At 36.3% G+C, this 19,169-nt stretch overlaps 1 protein-coding gene and 6 non-coding genes across 7 annotated transcripts; 1 reads left to right on the top strand and 6 right to left on the bottom strand.

The window, feature by feature from the left end:
• Positions 1 to 1,084: 1,084 nt before the first annotated feature.
• Trnam-cau (transfer RNA methionine (anticodon CAU)) lies at positions 1,085 to 1,157 on the bottom strand. Its single transcript has one exon. It is a non-coding gene; the product is annotated as a tRNA-Met (tRNA).
• A 272-nt stretch (positions 1,158 to 1,429) lies between these two features.
• Trnam-cau (transfer RNA methionine (anticodon CAU)) lies at positions 1,430 to 1,502 on the bottom strand. Its single transcript has one exon. It is a non-coding gene; the product is annotated as a tRNA-Met (tRNA).
• A 272-nt stretch (positions 1,503 to 1,774) lies between these two features.
• Positions 1,775 to 1,847, bottom strand: Trnam-cau (transfer RNA methionine (anticodon CAU)). Its single transcript has one exon. It is a non-coding gene; the product is annotated as a tRNA-Met (tRNA).
• A 272-nt stretch (positions 1,848 to 2,119) lies between these two features.
• On the bottom strand, positions 2,120 to 2,192 carry Trnam-cau (transfer RNA methionine (anticodon CAU)). Its single transcript has one exon. It is a non-coding gene; the product is annotated as a tRNA-Met (tRNA).
• Positions 2,193 to 2,466: 274 nt separating this feature from the next.
• Trnam-cau (transfer RNA methionine (anticodon CAU)) lies at positions 2,467 to 2,539 on the bottom strand. Its single transcript has one exon. It is a non-coding gene; the product is annotated as a tRNA-Met (tRNA).
• Positions 2,540 to 2,817: 278 nt separating this feature from the next.
• On the bottom strand, positions 2,818 to 2,890 carry Trnam-cau (transfer RNA methionine (anticodon CAU)). Its single transcript has one exon. It is a non-coding gene; the product is annotated as a tRNA-Met (tRNA).
• A 9,889-nt stretch (positions 2,891 to 12,779) lies between these two features.
• LOC136821023 (uncharacterized) lies at positions 12,780 to 18,857 on the top strand. Its single transcript, XM_067077262.1, has 9 exons — positions 12,780 to 13,068; positions 13,486 to 13,534; positions 13,967 to 14,020; positions 14,657 to 14,842; positions 15,455 to 15,540; positions 16,221 to 16,359; positions 16,542 to 16,580; positions 17,119 to 17,166; positions 18,479 to 18,857. The coding sequence occupies exons 1-9, from the start codon at positions 13,012 to 13,014 to the stop codon at positions 18,799 to 18,801; spliced, it is 981 nt and encodes a 326-aa protein (XP_066933363.1). The 5' UTR covers positions 12,780 to 13,011; the 3' UTR covers positions 18,802 to 18,857.
• The last annotated feature ends 312 nt before the right edge of the window (positions 18,858 to 19,169 follow it).

Raw genomic sequence — 19,169 nt, 5'->3', positions numbered from 1 at the left:
CGCACGGGGGAAGAAATAGAGAGAGAGCGGATTTTCATTCCAAAACTGGATGGAAAACATCAAAGCGGTGCGCAAACCTGGGCAGGTTCTCTTAAGAGTGCCTTGAAAGTACATACGTGTCAGAGTGCAGAGTAATCAGGATCTACTAGGAAATCAAGAGAAAAGAGGAAAAAGAGAAAAAGTAAAGGAGATGTGAAACGGGCCTTATGGGTTGCAGGAAAGTATGAAATTAGAAGCTTTCTACAATTTTTGTTACTTTTCATAAATTGATTAAATCCGCAGTCTCAAACAAGGTTTTATTCACCATTAATTATATAAGTAAAACTTGCATCTGACAGTTGGCTTAGTAGGCTTAGAAAAAAGTTAAAATTTATAATTTGACTTCTTCATCCAGTAAAAAGTTAGAAAATGCACAAATAAAGTGCCAAGTATCAAACTAAGTATTAAAGAAAATAACCAAACTTTCAAATGTCCAATTTGAAATAATATCGAAGAATTTGTAGCCAAAGAAGTAAGAAGAAACTGCTCAGTGTTACAGAACCTTCCAGCATGCATTCCTTCGCCTAAGGTAGCCATTTTGTTTGTTTTGAAAAATTTATGGCAGTGAAAATGAACCATTCAAAATCAGACTAGGCGGACCAATCAGATCTGATTAAAATCTGAAAATAAGACTTCCTATTGTTAGAGATAAAACATCGCCATTGTTAAAATCTGATTTCAGAATGATTTAAACAAAAGAAAACTCTGATTTCTGATTTGAACAATAGACCCGGTTTGCGAGACACTCTTGTTTAAGAAAGCGCTAAGGAGGCAGACAGTCTGTAGAAAATCATCATTTCATTGGACGCAAACATCACTTTCAACTTTCATTGGAAATCTCGATTGGAAGCTTTTCAAAAAGCTTTGCAAAAGTGATCTGGACGAGACTCGAACACACATCGAGCACATTCACATTTCCAGTATCTATCTTTCTTGATTGACGCGATACTGCGACATATAGCTCAGCGCAGATAATCGTTGTGTTTGTGGTGCAACTTTTTTGGACAACTGCGATTGTTCTGGACAGCTGCAGTGCTCTCAAAATTGCCCCCTGTGAGGATCGAACTCACGACCTTCAGATTATGAGACTGACGCGCTGCCTACTGCGCTAAGGAGGCAGACAGTCTGTAGAAAATCATCATTTCATTGGACGCAAACAGCACTTTCAACTTTCATTGGAAATCTCGATTGGAAGCTTTTCAAAAAGCTTTGCAAAAGTGATCTGGACGAGACTCGAACACACATCGAGCACATTCACATTTCCAGTATCTATCTTTCTTGATTGACGCGATACTGCGACATATAGCTCAGCGCAGATAATCGTTGTGTTTGTGGTGCAACTTTTTTGGACAACTGCGATTGTTTTGGACAGCTGCAGTGCTCTCAAAATTGCCCCCTGTGAGGATCGAACTCACGACCTTCAGATTATGAGACTGACGCGCTGCCTACTGCGCTAAGGAGGCAGACAGTCTGTAGAAAATCATCATTTCATTGGACGCAAACAGCACTTTCAACTTTCATTGGAAATCTCGATTGGAAGCTTTTCAAAAAGCTTTGCAAAAGTGATCTGGACGAGACTCGAACACACATCGAGCACATTCACATTTCCAGTATCTATCTTTCTTGATTGACGCGATACTGCGACATATAGCTCAGCGCAGATAATCGTTGTGTTTGTGGTGCAACTTTTTTGGACAACTGCGATTGTTTTGGACAGCTGCAGTGCTCTCAAAATTGCCCCCTGTGAGGATCGAACTCACGACCTTCAGATTATGAGACTGACGCGCTGCCTACTGCGCTAAGGAGGCAGACAGTCTGTAGAAAATCATCATTTCATTGGACGCAAACAGCACTTTCAACTTTCATTGGAAATCTCGATTGGAAGCTTTTCAAAAAGCTTTGCAAAAGTGATCTGGACGAGACTCGAACACACATCGAGCACATTCACATTTCCAGTATCTATCTTTCTTGATTGACGCGATACTGCGACATATAGCTCAGCGCAGATAATCGTTGTGTTTGTGGTGCAACTTTTTTGGACAACTGCGATTGTTCTGGACAGCTGCAGTGCTCTCAAAATTGCCCCCTGTGAGGATCGAACTCACGACCTTCAGATTATGAGACTGACGCGCTGCCTACTGCGCTAAGGAGGCAGACAGTCTGTAGAAAATCATCATTTCATTGGACGCAAACAGCACTTTCAACTTTCATTGGAAATCTCGATTGGAAGCTTTTCAAAAAGCTTTGCAAAAGTGATCTGGACGAGACTCGAACACACACATCGAGCACATTCACATTTCCAGTATCTATCTTTCTTGATTGACGCGATACTGCGACATATAGCTCAGCGCAGATAATCGTTGTGTTTGTGGTGCAACTTTTTTGGACAACTGCGATTGTTCTGGACAGCTGCAGTGCTCTCAAAATTGCCCCCTGTGAGGATCGAACTCACGACCTTCAGATTATGAGACTGACGCGCTGCCTACTGCGCTAAGGAGGCAGACAGTCTGTAGAAAATCATCATTTCATTGGACGCAAACAGCACTTTCAACTTTCATTGGAAATCTCGATTGGAAGCTTTTCAAAAAGCTTTGCAAAAGTGATCTGGACGAGACTCGAACACACATCGAGCACATTCACATTTCCAGTATCTATCTTTCTTGATTGACGCGATACTGCGACATATAGCTCAGCTCAGCGCAGATATAATCGTTGTGTTTGTGGTGCAACTTTTTTGGACAACTGCGATTGTTTGGACAGCTGCAGTGCTCTCAAAATTGCCCCCTGTGAGGATCGAACTCACGACCTTCAGATTATGAGACTGACGCGCTGCCTACTGCGCTAAGGAGGCAGACAGTCTGTAGAAAATCATCATTTCATTGGACGCAAACAGCACTTTCAACTTTCATTGGAAATCTCGATTGGAAGCTTTTCAAAAAGCTTTGCAAAAGTGATCTGGACGAGACTCGAACACACATCGAGCACATTCACATTTCCAGTATCTATCTTTCTTGATTGACGCGATACTGCGACATATAGCTCAGCGCAGATAATCGTTGTGTTTGTGGTGCAACTTTTTTGGACAACTGCGATTGTTTTGGACAGCTGCAGTGCTCTCAAAATTGCCCCCTGTGAGGATCGAACTCACGACCTNCTTACGAGATTAAATTTCGCGAGCTAAAAAAATCGCGAAATTTTCTGGATTTAATTTCGCGAGTCAAAGTTTTGAAATATTTCGCGTGGATTTAATTTCGCAAATAAGCCAGAAAACAGCTGAAAATAGCCATTTTTTGCCAAAAAATGGAGACTTGGAACTAGTTTCTCCGCCAAAAATACAATTTTAAAAGTTTTGTGGTGGATTTAATTTCGCGAATCAGGAATCTCACGAGTGTTCGCGAGTTTTAATTTCGCGAAAATGGCAAAAATTCGCGAAATCGCGAAATTTAATCTCGCGAAAATTAATCTGATTAAAGTAATTACTCATTACTATTTGCTATTTTCGTCTTTGAAGATTTCTTCAATATTTATTCGATAAAATGAAATCATTTTGATTTGGCTTGATTGATTGTTGATTCCTCCATTATCGCTTGCTGCTGACTCTCGAGAGATTTTTGTTTAACATTGGAGCTTGATCATCATCAATGAGAATGGTAATGCCGATTTATATTTGTACGATAAAGTGATAACAAAAGCATGATTGATGACTTTAGCCCAAAAGACAACTTAAAAATGATAAAAGTACCTGTATGTTACTTTTGATGCTAGCTCGAATATATTTTCAAACAAGATATCTTTCACAAAAAAGTGTTTTTTACTGGCAAATCAACTTATATTTTCATAAACTCTTTGACCTGAGATTGTAGATAACGCTTGTTATTATAACCGCCTAATAAATAGTAATGGCATACTTTTAAATATACTTATATGAATTATAGAAGTTTTTTAATTTTATTCTGCAAGGCAAGATTCTTGAAAAAAATTAGTTTGGACTGGTTTGGATTGATTTTATAAATGAAACATTGGGAACATCTTTTTGCCGAACACACAATATCGCAAAAATAGACTCACAAAAAGACAAAATTTCATCACGCAAAAAATCTCACTAGTCTTGATATGTTACTGGAAATATTGCTAGGCTGCTGATTCCTTTTCGGAAAATTGATACTACATTTGAAGTGAATGATATCTTAAAGAGGTTAGCACATTTTGAGAGATTGTATACCTAGGTTCTAATGGCTGAAAAGCTCAAGATCATCTTTCAAACTACGCACTATTTTCTTTTAAATTTTGAAGGGAAATGTATAATATAATTTTTGAATTGTTGATAAATTTGTCTTTGTAAAAGTTTTATAGAGAGCTAAGTAATTGTTTCAAAAGCTCACAAAAAGATGGGATAAAAGTCTTTCAATTTATTCAGATAAACTACCAGCCCAAAGCCTAATGTAATATCTTTGTTGTTGGTCATTCAGCCATTGCACAAGAAACATGTGTGTTCTTTTTTGTCACTTGCACTATTTTTTATAAGAACCAGTAAATTTTTTTAAAGGTTTGGCTGTCCTTTTTTGCACTTTGAGCCTGAAATTGTTTTTGAATTGCTCAAAACCCGGCGTATTTAATTTTTGAGCCTCGTATTGTTCTTATAAAATTCTTATAAAAAAGAAAGAGTTGAGTTGGAAAACATTATCAATAAAAGTTTGACTTATAAAAATAATTTGTTAGTGTCGAAATTTCTTCGCTTTGCGAAAACGGAACGGTCGTTCTGCAACCCCTTTTATGTTGATTACCCTTTTTTTTCAATAATAATGAGAGATTTCCTCTCATTAGCCTTTCCATAAGAATTCGTATCGTGTACCGGGCGCACCAGAGGTCAAGCTTTTCATCAGAAGAGAAAATATTCGTATCTGATATTCCGATGGCGTATTGGCGGCCGCCCACACGCTCTAAAGCTTTAAAGGGGCGGACCAAAAATATGCCCGATCTTCAGAGTCGACCACATCTGGTACCAGATAAAAGATATTCGAGCTATGATGATATCTGGATGATATACCCTGAGTATCAGAGGTAGTGAAGGATACTACCATTTTAAATCAACATAAAAGGGGTTGCGGAACGACCTTCCGTTTTCGCAAAGCAAAGAAATTTCGACACTAACAAATTATTTTTCTAAGTCAAACTTTTATTGATAATGTTTTCCCACTCAACTCTTTTTTTTTTATAAGAATTTTATAAGAACAATACGAGGCTCAAAAATTAAATACGCCGGGTTTTGAGCAATTCAAAAACAATTTCAGGCTCAAAGTGCAAAAAAGGACAGCCAAACCTTTAAAAAAATTTACTGGTTCTTATAAAAAATAGTGCAAGTGACAAAAAAGAACACATATGTTTCTTGTGCAATGGCTGAATGACCAACAACAAAGATATTACATTAGGCTTTAGGCTGGTAGTTTATCAGAATAAATTGAAAAACTTTTATCCCATCTTTTAGTGAGTTTTTGAAACAATTACTTAGCTCTCTATAAAACTTTTACAAAGACAAATTTATCAACAATTCAAAAATTATATTATACATTTCCCTTCAAAATTTAAAAGAGAATAGTGCGTAGTTTGAAAGATGATCTTGAGCTTTTCAGCCATTAGAACCTAGTATACAATCTCTCTAAATGTGCTACCTCTTTATGATATCATTCACTTCAAATGTAGTATCAATTTTCCGAAAAGGAACCAGCATCCTAGCAATAATTTCCAGTAACTTATCAAGAATAGTGAGATTTTTTGCGTGATGAAATTTGGTCTTTTTGCGAGTCTATTTTTGCGATATTGTGTGTTCGGCAAAAAGATGTTCCCAATGTTTCATTTATAAAATCAATCCAAACCAGTCCAAACTAATTTTTTCTAGAACCTTGCCTTGCAGAATAAAATTCAAAAACTTCTATAATTCATATAAGTACATAAAGTAATGCCATTACTATTTATTAGGCGGCAATATAATAACAAGCGTTATCTACAATCTCACGTCAAAGAGTTTATGAAAATATAAGTTGATTTGCCAGTAAAAAACACTTTTTTGTGAAAGATATCTTGTTTGAAAATATATTCGAGCTAGCATCAAAAGTAACATATACCATAGGTACTTTTATCATAAGTTGTCTTTTGGGCTAAAGTCATCAATCATGCTTTTGTTTGTTATCACTTTATCGTACAAATATAAATCGGCATTATTCTAATTGATGATGATCAAGCTCCAATGTTAAACAAAAATCTCTCGAGAGTCAGCAAGAAAGCGATTGGAATCAACAATCAATCAAGCCAAATCAAAATGATTCCATTATTATCGAATAAATATTGAAGAAATCTTCAATGACGAAAATAGCAACTAGTAATTATCATTTTGATTCTGTTTTCCAGTACAGTCTTCTCTATTGTCTCGTAAACATTGCACGGAATAACATGGAACTGGCACAATTTATATTCAGCAGGACCATTTTATTATTCTCCATCAATCACAATCTGTTCATACAGTCATAATGCTATGTACATTTTGGTTTTATGCTGCTTCTTTGTTGTGTACGTTCACCCACCAAAACTCTGAAACACTGCTGATTCAGCCAGTCGGCCGATCGGTAAAAGTCACCCATCACATCAATCAAAGCAAGCCAAGCTCCCCTTCACCTGAACCCTGAAGACAGAAGAGATGAAAATAATTATAGTTAGAGTAAAATGAAATAAGCACACGCCCCATATGAATAAAAATAAGCCTGTGGAAAGAAAACATGGCCATATGATATCCATAAACACATGGCCGAGAAAAAAACATTTTGTTTTGTGAGATGAAATCCAATTTATAAACAAAAAAGTCAACACAAAGAAAAAGTACTAATGTAACTCCAAAGGTAGTTGAAACTATAAAGGTGAAAAAGAATGAAGATTCACCTTTCAATGGGCCATAATCAGTCTAAAAGTTAATGCATGCACCTCAAAAACCGAAAAAAGTCGTTGGTTTTCAGGGCCATCTTTGTTGTTTTGAAAATGAAACGCAGAAAAAAAGACTTGGCCCAGACATCTGGAAGAAGCGGGAAAAAAGCAAAGAAGATAAAGCTTTGACACTCTTACTATTAATTGTACAAAAGTTGCAATTTTAATCAAAAGTCTTACTTTATAATACTTTTGATATCAATCATATTCTATTGCAATAAATATTTTTACAAAACAGATACTTTTCATAGTGCTACAGAAAATTGATCCCATCCAACACGAAGCAAAGTCGATATGTCACCCTACGATTTTTTTTGAAATTTTCGTACATATAACATATACAAATTTTTTACGCCACACGCCCAGATCTAGAGAAAGGATGCTACACTCCCTATTCGGGCGCTTCGCGCCCTCAAAACGGTCGTTCCGCAATAATTTCTTCACGACTTCTGTATATTGTTAGAGCTCTCCGAATCCTATATACAAATATTGGAAAACAAAAGACTATCGTAGCTTTTGAAGATATCATATCTTTTTTTCAGATCCTTTCAAACTTCAACGAAACAAGGTTATTCAAGAACCACCCGTCCTCGAAAAGCAATGGTCACTTTCCCTCAAAATATTACAAGTAGGACGCCCTGGTTAATGTACATTAACATTGTACGTGTTACCACTGAAACTGACGCTTCAAGGATTTCTGCAATTTAGTTTAACCTAAACGATGCTATCGTCCGTGTAATATATTGTTATGATATTACGATATAACATTGTTGTGTATTCAAAGACACTTATATATAGCGATACAAATGTCATTGGTATATTATAAAACTTAATATGTTGCGCGGCGGAAAAATGAGTCTGTGATATACTTTAAGACATTTGAGCCCCTCCAACTTTTTTTCGTCCGCGCGGACAAAATTTTCGTCCGACTGCTAATTTGCATGCTTGGAGGTTATTCTTTATTTTTTTGAATTCGTCTTAGTTAGACTATAGCATAGTCGAAATTTAACCCAAAATCGACCACACTTTTTATCTCCAACCATGGTTTGGCCCGAGGGGGGGGGGGGGATTTTGAAAATTTGGAGCTCTAGATTGCTTGAAAATGCACTGACAATTTCCCTGACTCTTTATTTGGGAAGGGAGAGGGTAACTTTGTTGAAATTAGACCCCTTGAAAGCGAATCATTCATACCTTGTTCGGCGAATTTGTGTTTCAAAGTCCTTGCGTTTATTTATTTTCCGCCGCAGGGATCAAAGAATACATGATGTCTGGAGACATCAGCCATACTTTTATGTCATACCCATTTGTACTTGCTTACACATTATCATTTCATTGCATTTACTGCGATATCTTATGAAAAAGAATGATCCTTTAGTAAAATGAATTAAATTGATTTATACGCTCACTTTCCTCCAAAGCCCCCACCCCTAAATTTCAACAGTTAATGGGGAAACAGAGCTGACGACTCAATCATTGAAGTACTTACTTTACTTTATGCGACCGCAGTCGAGTACGCCTTCACGACATCCTGCCACCTCTTCCTATCATTCATCATTGTTGGCAGATCTTCTAGACGGACATTTGTTTATCTGAAAATGCAGTCAATGAAATTTAAAGGACGCCTTCTTCTGTTTAGACATTTCAACATTTCAACCTTAGAAAAAGTACGTCGGAAACGATTTCTTCTTTTGCTCTGTGGCACAATGACCTGCTAGCCTTGCTTTCTTTTGATGGATCTTCACAGATTTCAGCTTTGGTTTTGTGCTGGCGCCATTAGATATTTTTCACTCTCACGAGAAGACGGGGTGAATCAACCATCAAGACGATCCTGTGGTTCTTCCTTCATGGTCAACCATTGGAGTTGGAGGGAGAAATAGGCAATAGGGAAATAGATAGAAACAAAATCAGTGTTTACTAACTTACTACCAAGCATTTTTTGTTATGTTTGTAGTGAAACCATAGTATAAGAAAGCCGCGGCTGGAATGAGTACAGCTGAATTTCTGTTGTTCTATCTATGTCGTAAGAACGAATTTTTTTATGGTTCGGTGACAATTTCTATTGTCAATTTAATTTGACTTTTAACAAACTACCTCGTTAGACGTAATTTTGCTCATAAACGCAAATCTCTTAATAATTCAAGCATTCATAACATCAAAGCAAAAGAAAAGACTCTTGGTTTAAAAGTACTAGAACATCAGAATGTCAGTGCTTTAAGAACTTGAAGAAAATTGAGTGCCTTGAAATGCCTTCTTGATTATTCTGAAAAATTATCACTGGTATTAGTAAATAAATATTCAAGCTGCATTCTGTGAAAATTTCATTCGAAAAACAACAGTATTGAGGTGACAGCAAGCATTCAAAGTTTAACATTTAGAAAATAGTTCTTTTAATAAAATGTGTGTTATTTGGTCCTAAATTTATAAAAATTTATTTGGAATTTATAAAAATATACTTCAAATAAGGTAATAAGAGAGGATAGTGGGAAAAATTTGAGACTTGAAAAGTAGTTGTTCTTCAATTGAATATTATAAACACTTTTAAGGTTAAGGATTTTGTTACCTTCGACTTAGTTCTTATAAACCACGGAGACACAGATAGAACATCCATTTATGACAAAAACAATAGCGTCGTCATTCCAGCCGCGGCTTTCTTATACTATGGTGAAACATACTATGAAATAAAACAAACTTTGAAATATGAAAATAATTTTCTCATTTCTCTTAATTCAGTATTGTATTTGTCACTAGGGAGCAAGTTTATTCAGGGCTCAACGACAGGCAAAGAAGTTCTCTGATGTGCAGCTGTTTGCTGCAATATTTGGAAACGCACACATTAAGGTCATTAAGGACGTTGTGTTCAAAAATATTTAAAAGTGTTTCCTATTGAACGATTGTGTTACCTTTTGGAAATTCAAAATGTTTTATTATTTTGATTAGAAAAATTAACGAACGAAATTTACGCATAATTGCATTCCTAACCTACCTTTTTCAAGATTTAGCCTACGCTAATCTGGTAGTAGAATTAACTCAAAGGCCCTAAACTTGTGTCGGACTGAAATGTGTCACAGAAGATTTAAGGGTTTTGGTACAAACACTAGGCATCAATAAACTGTAAAAATAAACTTTTGAATTACATATTTTGGGACCAAAATTCCACAAGAACAATTAAAACTTCTTTCCGTACCCCCTCACCCCCTTATAGAAATAACTTACTCACCCCAGCTCCAAAGGAAAATTCGGCCAAAATTTCGTCCCCTGTTGGAAAAACATCCTACAATTTCAGCTCTGGTAAATCGGCTGTGACTCAAAATTTAATGTAAGAAATTACACTTCAAAACCATCCACACTAGACTTTTTAGGCTTAGAACAATAGAATTCCTATCCCTATTGGGATTTCTATAGGAAATTGTATCCTTGCTGTGGGAAAAAGTTTCACCTGGACTTTGAAGCAAGGGTGTCACTTTGAACTCACAGTATCACGCGATACTCTACAGGAAGCAATTAAGGCAGGAGCCGCGGCTCTACTATGAAAGTGATAGGGCTATGAATACTAACGAAGAAGGCGCCACAATGGTTGGGTTTTTGGACTTTAACCCTTCTACAATCATGATTGAAATATAATGAGAATTCCGGTTACTTTAACGTTCTTCAAGATTTAAAGTTCCGGCGAGAAAGTCGATTTTGGGCTATCTCTTTAATTCAATCGAATATTTCAATTTGGGAGGGGTTGGCAGACTTCCAGGCTATATTCTGAGCCTTATTGGGACTATTTTTGAATTTTTGAATCCTCAGATCCTAAGGTCCTAAGTTTTAAGTCTAGCGTTAAAACTCAGAGTTAAGACTCTACCTTTTTAACGTACTTTAGAGCACTTACAAATCGATTGTAGTTTCAAAATTTCCCGGTGAATTTCCCTTTTTTCTCAAATATTACGACCTTGATTGTAGATCGCCTATAAAAGGTTTGTTGATCAAACAGAATTTGGCTTGATTAGTAAATTTTCTTTTGACTTTGAAAAAATGTGGTCGGGCCTCCCCCCGGTGCTGTGGCACCACAAAATGGAGGTAATAATGGACAAATCTTGATGAAGAGGCTGATTAGAAAGCAAAGGGAAGATTACTTATACCAATAAGATTTCTTCCACCAATATGAAAATATTTTCCAATTCCCTTTGTTCTTGCTTTAACGCTTACAAGGAAGTTTTTTTCTAAAAAAAAGTAAAATTCTTCAATGCAAAGCCCCTATAAGGATATACCCTGCCAAGCCCTCGAAGCAATTTTGTCGTGATGTTTTGTTCAAATTTGGCGTACTCCTTCTTGTCTCATATCATACTCTTGAAATTTGATATCAGACTAATGTAAGAGGTTTTTAAGCAATTTCCAATTTGTTGATCTAAGGGTAAGGAAACTTTTCGAGACGGTTGCACAATACGTTTATGTCAGAGACTGAAGGGATAACAAAGCACACAAATAAATCATACGTAAATTAAAAACCAACTTTCAAGCACTGACACTAACAACAAGTCATGATTATTGTTATTTCTTTAAAGTGGGAGTGGGAGACCTTTTTAAGTTGGTGGTTTACTTTATCCAATTTTTGAAAAAAATAGATAAGTTTATTCTGAAGTACAAATATAATCAGTGGCGCTATATTGTAAAGCAACATGGTGATATGCAGAGATATCTTTATGGTTAACTTCAATAACTGGTGGGATTATAGGGCATTTGACAATACATCTTTTCTACCGTAGTCATGCGGTCAGGTGCGTGCCACTTAATTATTTAATTGTCCCCCTAAACTCGATCCAATCCTTTTTTGACACCTTTTTCTATTGTCTATAGGTGCGAAAAAAGGACTGGGACGGTTTTAGAAGGATAAAGCGGACAAAAAAATGCCCGCGCGGCAATTGGCAGTAATGGTAAAAAAGGTGTATTTATTGCTTATTCAACGCGGGAAATAACTTTTGCTGTTTTTTATTGATCCAGTATCAGATTATTGTATTTAGCCCTCTATTTACCGTGATTGAATCAGGGCGGAAATATCTCCAAACAGACATCTCGTTAAAAGATTTTTTCCAGGCAATGAATTTATTAGGTTAATCCGACTCTCTTAGATACTCTTGTCTCCCGAATAGACGCCCCCCGCCCCCGCTGATTGATAGGAGAAAAAAATCCACCCCCCACTCTTATTAAGACCCGGGGATTAAATCCAAATAATTCAACATTTTATTACAGTGAGTTTAGATGGACCTTAAACTTATTTTTCCTTTTTGTTAGTATTGGTTCTTATTTTACGTGTTCATTTGTTAAAGTTTCTTTTCTGTTGTTGAAATTGATATCAGTTAAAAAATATTCTGTCTTCAAATTCCAATTCAAAGTCCTCTTATTCCACCCACTACACTCTTATTCTTAGAGCCCCCGCTTATTAGAATTTAGAAAATTTTCCTATCCCCCTGCTTATTTGGACCCCCCGTCTATTCGGGAGACAAGAGTAGGGTTTGACTGGTGAATAAAATATTTTTATTACAGTCCTTTAACATGTTTTGACAAATTCGTCTTGCTTTTTAAAAATAGGCTAAAAATCTGCTAGTATCTAAAGTGCCCACTTCAGGTTTTCCATGGTCCTGACGTTTATCGATTATCTCCATATAAAAATGAAAATAAAATATCTAAATAAAAATCTATTACGTGTATGATTGTGCTTTACGGTTTCATTCCGCCCTTATCCAAAACCAAATGAATCAATTCTATTGGTTAGAAATGACATATTTCTAAAAAATACCAATAGGATCGCTTCATTTAAACTTGTGAAATAGAAAGCTAGAATTTGGTAAAAACATTTGAAATTATTGAAAAAAATTATATAGAGGATTGAAGATCTCATACGATGTCCGATTTGACGATTCTATTCAGCATGGAGCAGTGTTAATGGGAAATAGGCAATTCTTTAACCCTAATCGCATTCTCATTAGTTTACATATTGTTTGAAGTCTGGTATACACGATGATGGACAGGACAATAGTTTATACGGCATTTGTTGCATCATTCATAGTATTACCTGTAAGTGGCCATGTTTACACCCCCTTCCCAAAGACTCGTTTGGATCTTTTCAGCCAGTGAGGGTAAAAATAGCGGACTGAAACTTCATAGGGATTGACATTTCCCTGTTTTTTAAAGCACCCATTTTTTAGCAATGACAATGCCTGGGTCGTAATTTTGGCGAAACGAGAGAATTGATCAATCCTGCTTCAGCTTTGCCTCAGTCAGTCTTCTCAACTGTTATGGAAGAAAAAAATTGCAGTTTTTATGTAATCTGAATCGCAAAATTAAGGAGGATCAAATTTTTTGGAGGATAGAAGCAGTTCAGACTGAATGGAATTGCATATATGCGTGTAGACTCTAAAGGACTGATTAAATAGCAGTTTAAAAAAGAATATTATAGGATGTCCTTCAAAAATATATCTCTTGCTTTTTTAGGTCATCAAAGGTCAAAACGGATCTAAGAATAATTTAGAATCAGAACCGGGTAAGTCAACATAGGGTATGTCAACAAAGTATGCGAGATCATTGATGTTCAGATTATTCTAATTTTGTTAAATGCTAGAAAATTGGTTGTGATTCGTCTATAATTGGGCTTATTGGGCTATTTCATTAAAAATCCAAACAAGAGGGAGCGGGTGGTAGACCTTTTCAAGTTACAAAAAAAGGTTCTTGGAAATGTATGAATACCCCCTGGAAAATGGTAAAGAAACCCTTCGAAACATTCTTTTCATACCTTAAAATGACGGGGGACGAACTAGAATCAGTCTGGAATTTTAGAATAACTTTTTACCCTCTGGGAAAATGAAAAAAAAATACCCCGAAAATTCTTCTCGGATTACTCCCTGGAGATTTTTGGCCACACCTCTGTATATAAAATACAAAGTAAGAACCGATTTTTCTTCGTTGAATTTTCTAGATGACCAGAAAATATGCAACTATAAGTTTTTCTTCACAAATTTCGTTGAAAAAGGTATATTACACATTCTTAAATTATAATTCAGTTCTTAATGTAATCGACCCTAAACCAGAAAGATATTATATAAGAGTTACATAAGAGTAGTCTTTCTTATTTTTACCATGGCCAGTCTGTCACTAGCACTGCAGGCACAATAATTCTTTTGACGATCGCATAATAAGGGCCTGGAAGGTGTTCATTCAAAAGCTATTTCAAGTTGACTTAAAATAGGTTAACTAAAGCACTTTCACCCCCTTCACCTGACAGTTAAATCTTTATCCCTTAGCCGTAAAATAGTTTCCATTTTATTAGCTATTATTTTGCACACCTCTGTGTCACAGACCCTCTTGGACCCCAGCCCCACTGGCAAAATTTTGATCCCTGATGGGAAAATACCCTGGAACTTCAGCCCCACCAGTAAATTTACACTCCCATTCGAAAATGTCTAAAAATTGCACTCCAAAACCATCCCAACTGGATTTTTTAACCTTGGAACAATAAAATTTCTATCCCCATTGGGATTTTAATAGGGATTTATATCCCCACTGAAAAAAAAGTTCCACTGGGGCTGTGAGACAGGGGTGTTTTTGCATTCTCATGACATGTCAAGAGAGACTAGTATCATTTTCCTGTCCTCCTTTCCATAACTAGAAACACTTCCAAATCAACGAGACATTAAAACATTACTCTCCGGTTCTTGCAACATTAACAATACTTGTGGAATTCATCCTGCTGACGATTATCGTGGTTCACCATACACATATTTATCGTATGGTGAGAAACCAAAGGATAAAATCACCACTGGAATATGGAATATGGATTCCTTAGATTTAGAAGGTTAGTGAGCACCCTTGTTTCCCTTCAAGTTCAACAACGTTCATTTGACGTAACGACCGTATTGCCAAGCAAGATAGGGCATTCGGCTACAGAAAACAAAATGGAAAATTTTTCCCATTTTCACCCTGAAAAGTGGCTAAAATAAGTAGACAAAAAATTTGATTATTTTATAATTTATACCCTGAAATTTCCACCCTGTCAAAAATAAACATCTTGAAAATTAGTAAATTTAAGACCCTGTCAGATATCTTCAGAGCCTAAAAAAGAGACCCAATTTTGCCTAAGTGCTCCCGGGGTCGCGTCATACCAAAGACTCTGTACTTATTACTAAAAAAAGGTACTTTTTGCCTCTCCTGCTTGATATTCAGCAATTAAAAGAAGGATTAAATGTAAATGGAGCAATCCAGGGAGAAAAGAGTAGCAGCGTTCAACGTTTTTCTAACATTTACAACGTCCATATAACGTTAGAAAAACGTTGAAACAACGTTGTGTGCCAGCTGGGATTACTCTCGATCAGCAATGTGTAATATCTTGTATTAAGACTACCAAGGAGCTATAGTTACATATCTTAAATTATTTCTGATTGTCGAAATTGGTGATTTCATCTTGTAGGATGTTGGGGTTATATGTTTCTGGTCAAAGATTCTAAAGAAAATGTTGTGATGCATAAATATTATAACTTCAAAGATCTCAACAGGGTGAGCCCATGTGTATAGTTTACAAGAATAATTCATGAGAATTTATAAAGACAAAAACGTTTTCTAGTTTGAATTACAGACCTCTGTAGAGATTACGGGCCTAGTAAAGCATTCCAGAAATCTAAATAAATTTCCAGTCTAGTTATGAGCCCCCTCTCTAACAGTTAGCGTGATGTCGTGTTAGAGACATGATAACTAGAAGTAATTTTCGTGATTGCGTGATCGAGGGTCAAAATGTGAACGTGAATTGAAAAACTTTTTAGTCTTGGCTTATTTTAAAGGGATGTGCTATTATCTAAGCTTTTGGCGATTGACAATACGAAATCAGAGAAGATCGTGATCAGTGTTACCCCTATTGGAGCATCAGTTAAAACATTCGAATATTTTTTTATATAAGGAATACGTTTATAAGGAACTTGAGGCTGAATATGGTCCAAAAATTAAGGAATTGATAAGGAACTGTTCAGGCTCAGAGTTTAAGGAACATTAAGGATTAAACTTGAACTTACCGACATATAAAATAACCTAAGATGAAATACCGCCTAAGTAAATAAGGAATTCGGTAAGGAACTTTCAGGCTGAAATTCTCTGGAATAATAAGGAACTTCAGGCTCGGAGCTAGCAGAAAGGTTCCTCATGAAAAAACGTGTACTGGTAATTTGGTATTTATGTTTTTTTAGAATATAACTTTGGAATCATTTTCAAAAGAATTTATCAAATTCAATGCTTCGGCTTATGGAGAAGTTTATACAGCCACTGGAATTCTTTTACCAACATCATCATTTACTGTTCAAAAATCAACACTTTACCTACCAAAAAGTAAGGTGAATCTGAATCTGATGGTATCCTAGCTAGTTCCGATGTTTATTTTTTCCTCTTTCTGACCAATCTTGCTCCACATCCGTGTCAATCCAATTTGAAAAAACTTCTGAATCAAAATTGACACAAACAATATCACTCTTGTTTAAAAACAAAACCTTTAAAACTCTTTTCTATTTCAGACGAATGTGAGACAACAGCATGGCATATGGCGGTCAAATGTAAGTATTTTTAAAACCGGTTAGATCCCATCCTAACGTTAATACTGAAAATCGTCCCTGGTGATAAAAATACCCTGAAGATATAATAATTTTGTGACCCTTTCAGAGACTCCATAGCTAATTTATCGGTTTTGTACCCCTTTGAGAGACTTTTGAGGGTTTAAAAAAAGAGATCATTATGGCTTGCACACACCGACACCCATTTTGCCCAAGTAACCCCCGGGCTTTCCTTTTATTCTTGAGTTCTCGAGTTCTTAACGGTAGACTTCAACGTTAGCTTTTTATTTCAAAATTGGACAAAACCTAATACAATTATAAGCCCTACAACAGGCATTATATTCTTTAACCTGACTTTCACTCATGATATGATTTATATATGACGAAAGCACCCAAAATAGCCCAGAAGTTTAAAATTCAAAATATTAGTGGCAAAGTTTTTGGGTACTTCCTTACCTATATAACATTACTTCATGAATATCACGAATTCCTGGATCTAGTAAAGTACATACATTTTATTTTTGCTCCTTTCATTTTATAGATTATTGGGCAATGTTTGATAAGCAACCAAAACAATGCACTTTTTACAGTAAGTCTGTCTGACTATGAAATGAGATATACAGTTGACTAACGTACTAATTTGAAATTGAACGGGAATAATCTTATTTGTTCGAATTACAGAGAGATTCAAATTATAGAAAATATTTTAAGAGTCTCCTTGACGGGGATTTGGAATTAGTTCGAATTATAGAAAAGGTTTGAATAACAGAACTTCGACATTCTACTGTATTCAAATCAGATACTGAAATAGAAGCTCCTCATGCTATCTCCAAGGGATAGGGGTGCTTTTACGAAGTAAATGTGAGGTACGTGCATGCCAGGTCTTCGAACCCTGACCCTTATTAGAGTTTACAGCCATCACGGCGGTTAATGAAAAAAAAATAGTGGTGGTAGAGCTTGGAACACCTCTACCATTGACTTCCGAGCCCGAAGGGCTAGAATCGAGACTCATGGATGGGATAAAGGTAATTATTTCCCTTCCAGAACGCCCACGCGTTGTTTTTACACAAACGCTGGATTGAAAGTAAAATCTATCCCTAAATTTCAAAAGATGCAATCCTCAAAAACAGAAAAACCGCTAGATACAATCCGTCGTTATGATTGCGGCGCGTTCTAGGCACGCTCTGGATGGGAAATAAGTGGCTTCACTTTTTCTTGCCTGGGAAAGGTTAGAGAGTCTACTCTAGCCCTTCGGGATTTAATTTCAATGACTTCTACCATTGCTTACTCCATCCCAGGCTAAACATATTTTCTAATTTATCCCACCTCTTAGATTCGGCTTTTCCAGAAAAAAACCCTATACCCCCTTTTGAGGAGGTCCATTTCCGTTCCAAGGTTTTGGAACTTAAGGTACTTTTTCTGTAAGGTTTAATATGTGGCGAAACTCCATAGGGAGATACAAAAATCTGTCGAAAATAACTGGAATTCCATGGGGGTAGGCTTTTAAATCCTACTAAAATTCAGAATTCCAGAGGGGTTTAAGCCTGAAATTGCCCGGAATTCCAGGGGGTTGCAGCATTTCCAGCCACAAAATGATGGACCTCCTCAACAAGGGGTATACGGTTTTTTTCTGGAAAAGCCCATTACTCCCTTTTTAGTGAACTTGTGTAGACGATAGGATTCATAGGCGGTTTTAGACCGCGTCAAACTTTCAAAGGAAGAGATTTGTAATTGTAATTTAATTTTATTTTAACGAACGTTGCACTCCCTCCCACGTGCGCTTGCTCTATTGTCTTAAATCCGCCAGTGGGATCGACTAGACCTCATTCTGCTAAATGCCATTTTCACTCTTCTTTGGATCTCCTTGAAAACCTGAAAAACCTTTTTACGTTCTCTTATAGATTCGAATGCAATGTCCAACATAGCATCTGATTATTGTCAACAATATAAATATCCATCAGATGAATACATTACAAAGAACATGGCAAGTCAACTCCAAGAAAAACAATGTCATATCAGTGTTATGCCGCCACCATCATCAAACGATTCACACAAAGGCCAACAAATAACTGACAAGTCTGTAATTTACACAGCCGTTTTTTCATGTATTGGATTTATACTTTTAGTACTTACTATTGTTGGGATAGTTATGTTTTGCAAACGATATAAAACGGTTATTACTGTAAATGCAAAAAACAGACCGAAAGTCTTTGATAACATTTAGTGCGAAAGCACTTTCACTTTCGTTATTAGAAATGTTCATATTTTCATGTAATTATCAAAAATCATCTATGTAACCGTTGAGTCCGGGGGGGGAGGCAGTGGGTTTGCCAACTGATGATATGTGCACCGAAAAAAAGGCTTTTAGAATTGCACTCTACGGTGCAGCAAAATATCGGGGAAATTTCCACCCTTACAGTGCATTTCTGCATTTTCATCTTAAAAAAACATACCCTTAACTGCAACACACACCCGTCGGTCAAATTTCCTACGTGCGCCCCCCTGGGCGTTAAAAAGGTACATAATTGGAAATAAAGTTGACTATCTCTAATTCAATCTTCAAGAGGAATTGGATTTTCATCGACTGAGGGA

Source organism: Clytia hemisphaerica, unplaced genomic scaffold, assembly GCF_902728285.1.
Source record: "Clytia hemisphaerica strain Z4C2 unplaced genomic scaffold, Clytia hemisphaerica genome assembly, whole genome shotgun sequence".
Classification (NCBI taxonomy): Eukaryota; Metazoa; Cnidaria; class Hydrozoa; order Leptothecata; family Clytiidae; genus Clytia; species Clytia hemisphaerica.
Note: the sequence above shows the minus strand (reverse complement) of the source record. Positions and strands in the feature narration are given on the sequence as shown.

Bases quoted from the DNA above. Each gene is read 5' to 3' on its own strand.
- LOC136821023 (XM_067077262.1), top strand. From the start codon at position 13,012: ATGATGGACAGGACAATAGTTTATACGGCATTTGTTGCATCATTCATA. The intron at 13,069-13,485 runs GTAAGTGGCCAT...TTGCTTTTTTAG, and splicing joins CATCATTCATAGTATTACCT to GTCATCAAAGGTCAAAACGG. The intron at 17,167-18,478 runs GTAAGTCTGTCT...GTTCTCTTATAG, and splicing joins AAAACAATGCACTTTTTACA to ATTCGAATGCAATGTCCAAC.